This window comes from Cyprinodon variegatus, unplaced genomic scaffold, assembly GCF_000732505.1.
Source record: "Cyprinodon variegatus isolate N-32 unplaced genomic scaffold, C_variegatus-1.0 Scaffold1308, whole genome shotgun sequence".
NCBI lineage: Eukaryota > Metazoa > Chordata > Actinopteri > Cyprinodontiformes > Cyprinodontidae > Cyprinodon > Cyprinodon variegatus.
The window spans coordinates 121,597-123,238 of NW_015151761.1; the positions used below are offsets into that span (position 1 = coordinate 121,597).

The window sequence follows — 1,642 nt, forward strand, 5'->3', positions numbered from 1 at the left end:
ATTTCAGGGTTAACAAACTCAGAGTTTTCACTTAACCTCCTTTCTGAAACAGGCCCGAGATGACAGAGCAGGCGTTGATCCATATAGGCGATATATTTCTTTGTAACTTCCATTCATTGGTTTCCAGTTGAATCAATAATAGAATTTAAAATCCATTTCTCATATAAAAAGGCCTGAATAACCAACCTGTTACCAGACATCTGATTGTTTCTAGAAAACATTGTGATCATAACTATAGTTATGCTGCTATAAACTTAGGCTGCTGGAGGACAAAGGAACTTTTTCCTCTTTACTTCATTCTTCTCTGGTTTTTCTACTATTAAACATTTAATACCATTTTTTACTGTTATAGGGGTTACATGTGGCCTGATTCCATTTAGCTGACGACTAATGCCCTCCTGCAGGACCTGAGCTCAGCTCTTACAGTGTCCAAGTGGACATGTCCTCTTTCCTTTTCACATAAAAATGGCTCCCAGCTAATCTGTTTGCTTCCAAAGTAATAGTCACCTACGGAGTTAGTTTATCGCCACCTTTTCTAACGTCAGTGCTTCAATGTTCCTCCTGTACATCTGCTTCTGTCTCCTTGGCCTCAGCAGATGGCCGCTGGTTCTGCTGGAGGTTTCTTCCTGTTCAAAGGGAGTTTTTCCTCTCCACTGTCGCTGGTTGCATGCTTAGTGTGAGGGATTGCTGAAGAGTCAAACAGATGTCTACCGTCTCTAGCTGTTCATCAAAGAGCAGATAGTCCTGTCAGTCAATGACTGGATGCAATCCACTGGTTTCAAAATACTTCATATAAAGGTCTTCCATTTTAGTGGGAACCAGTTCAGTTTGTTTATTGACCAGTTCACAGCTGGAGACAGGCACCAGGATCTGATAACGCCTCCAGCAGTCCCACCTACACCTACCGGGCTTTATGGGAACATCTTTTAAAGCAATAAACAAACATTCAACCATTTTCTGTAACATCATTTACATTTTATTGCAGAAACCTTTGTACAATGAAACAAACACACCATCTTCTCCCAGCCTGGCTCATCCGCTGGCAGCCACCTGGAAGGGGTAGTGCTGGGGGAAGTCGTGGATGACCTTCAGCGCTTCGTTGTACAGCTCTAAATCTGTCAGACAGAAACATGGGATCAGTGGTAAGCAGAGCTGAAACACGTAGACGTACAGCAGGCAGACGTACCGAAGGGGACGCCCCTGTCCTCCCTCAGGGTGTTGTATGTGCTGGCCATTATGTCTCCTTTGTTGGACACCATCCCAATAACCTCCACCACTCCACTCAGCTCTTCTTCAAGCTGCAGAAACAAATAGATAAGCAGAGGACTGTTAGTCTATTTCCACACTATCCTAAAGTCCAGCAGGGTTATCTAGGCCAACTAGATCTCACTGGGTGAAGCCACATTGTCCTTCTAACCAAACTGTTATTTGGTATAAAAGGATAAATGATAAATCATTAATAATGCATAAAATATTTCATTTAATTTGAAATCTGAGTGACTAACACCTTCCAACCATAACTAAGTAAAGGCTTCGGTTTATTTCCAAACATTATTAGTTTAGAATGAAATAAATCAATTTCTAAAAGTAGAATGGGAGGCAGATCTTTTAGTTCTCAGGCTCCTCTCCTGTGGAACCAACT

At 42.0% G+C, this 1,642-nt stretch overlaps 1 protein-coding gene across 1 annotated transcript in view; it reads right to left on the reverse strand.

The window, feature by feature from the left end:
- Positions 1-956: 956 nt before the first annotated feature.
- The window catches only part of rpa3 (replication protein A3), a 3,255-nt gene continuing 2,569 nt past the window's right edge, over positions 957-1,642 (reverse strand). The window contains exons 3-4 of the mRNA XM_015402158.1: positions 1,187-1,298; positions 957-1,115 (exon numbers count right to left, since the gene is read on the reverse strand). Coding sequence (XP_015257644.1) covers positions 1,033-1,115; positions 1,187-1,298 — 195 coding nt within the window. The 3' untranslated portion in view covers positions 957-1,032. The remainder of the gene's footprint in view (positions 1,116-1,186; positions 1,299-1,642) is intronic.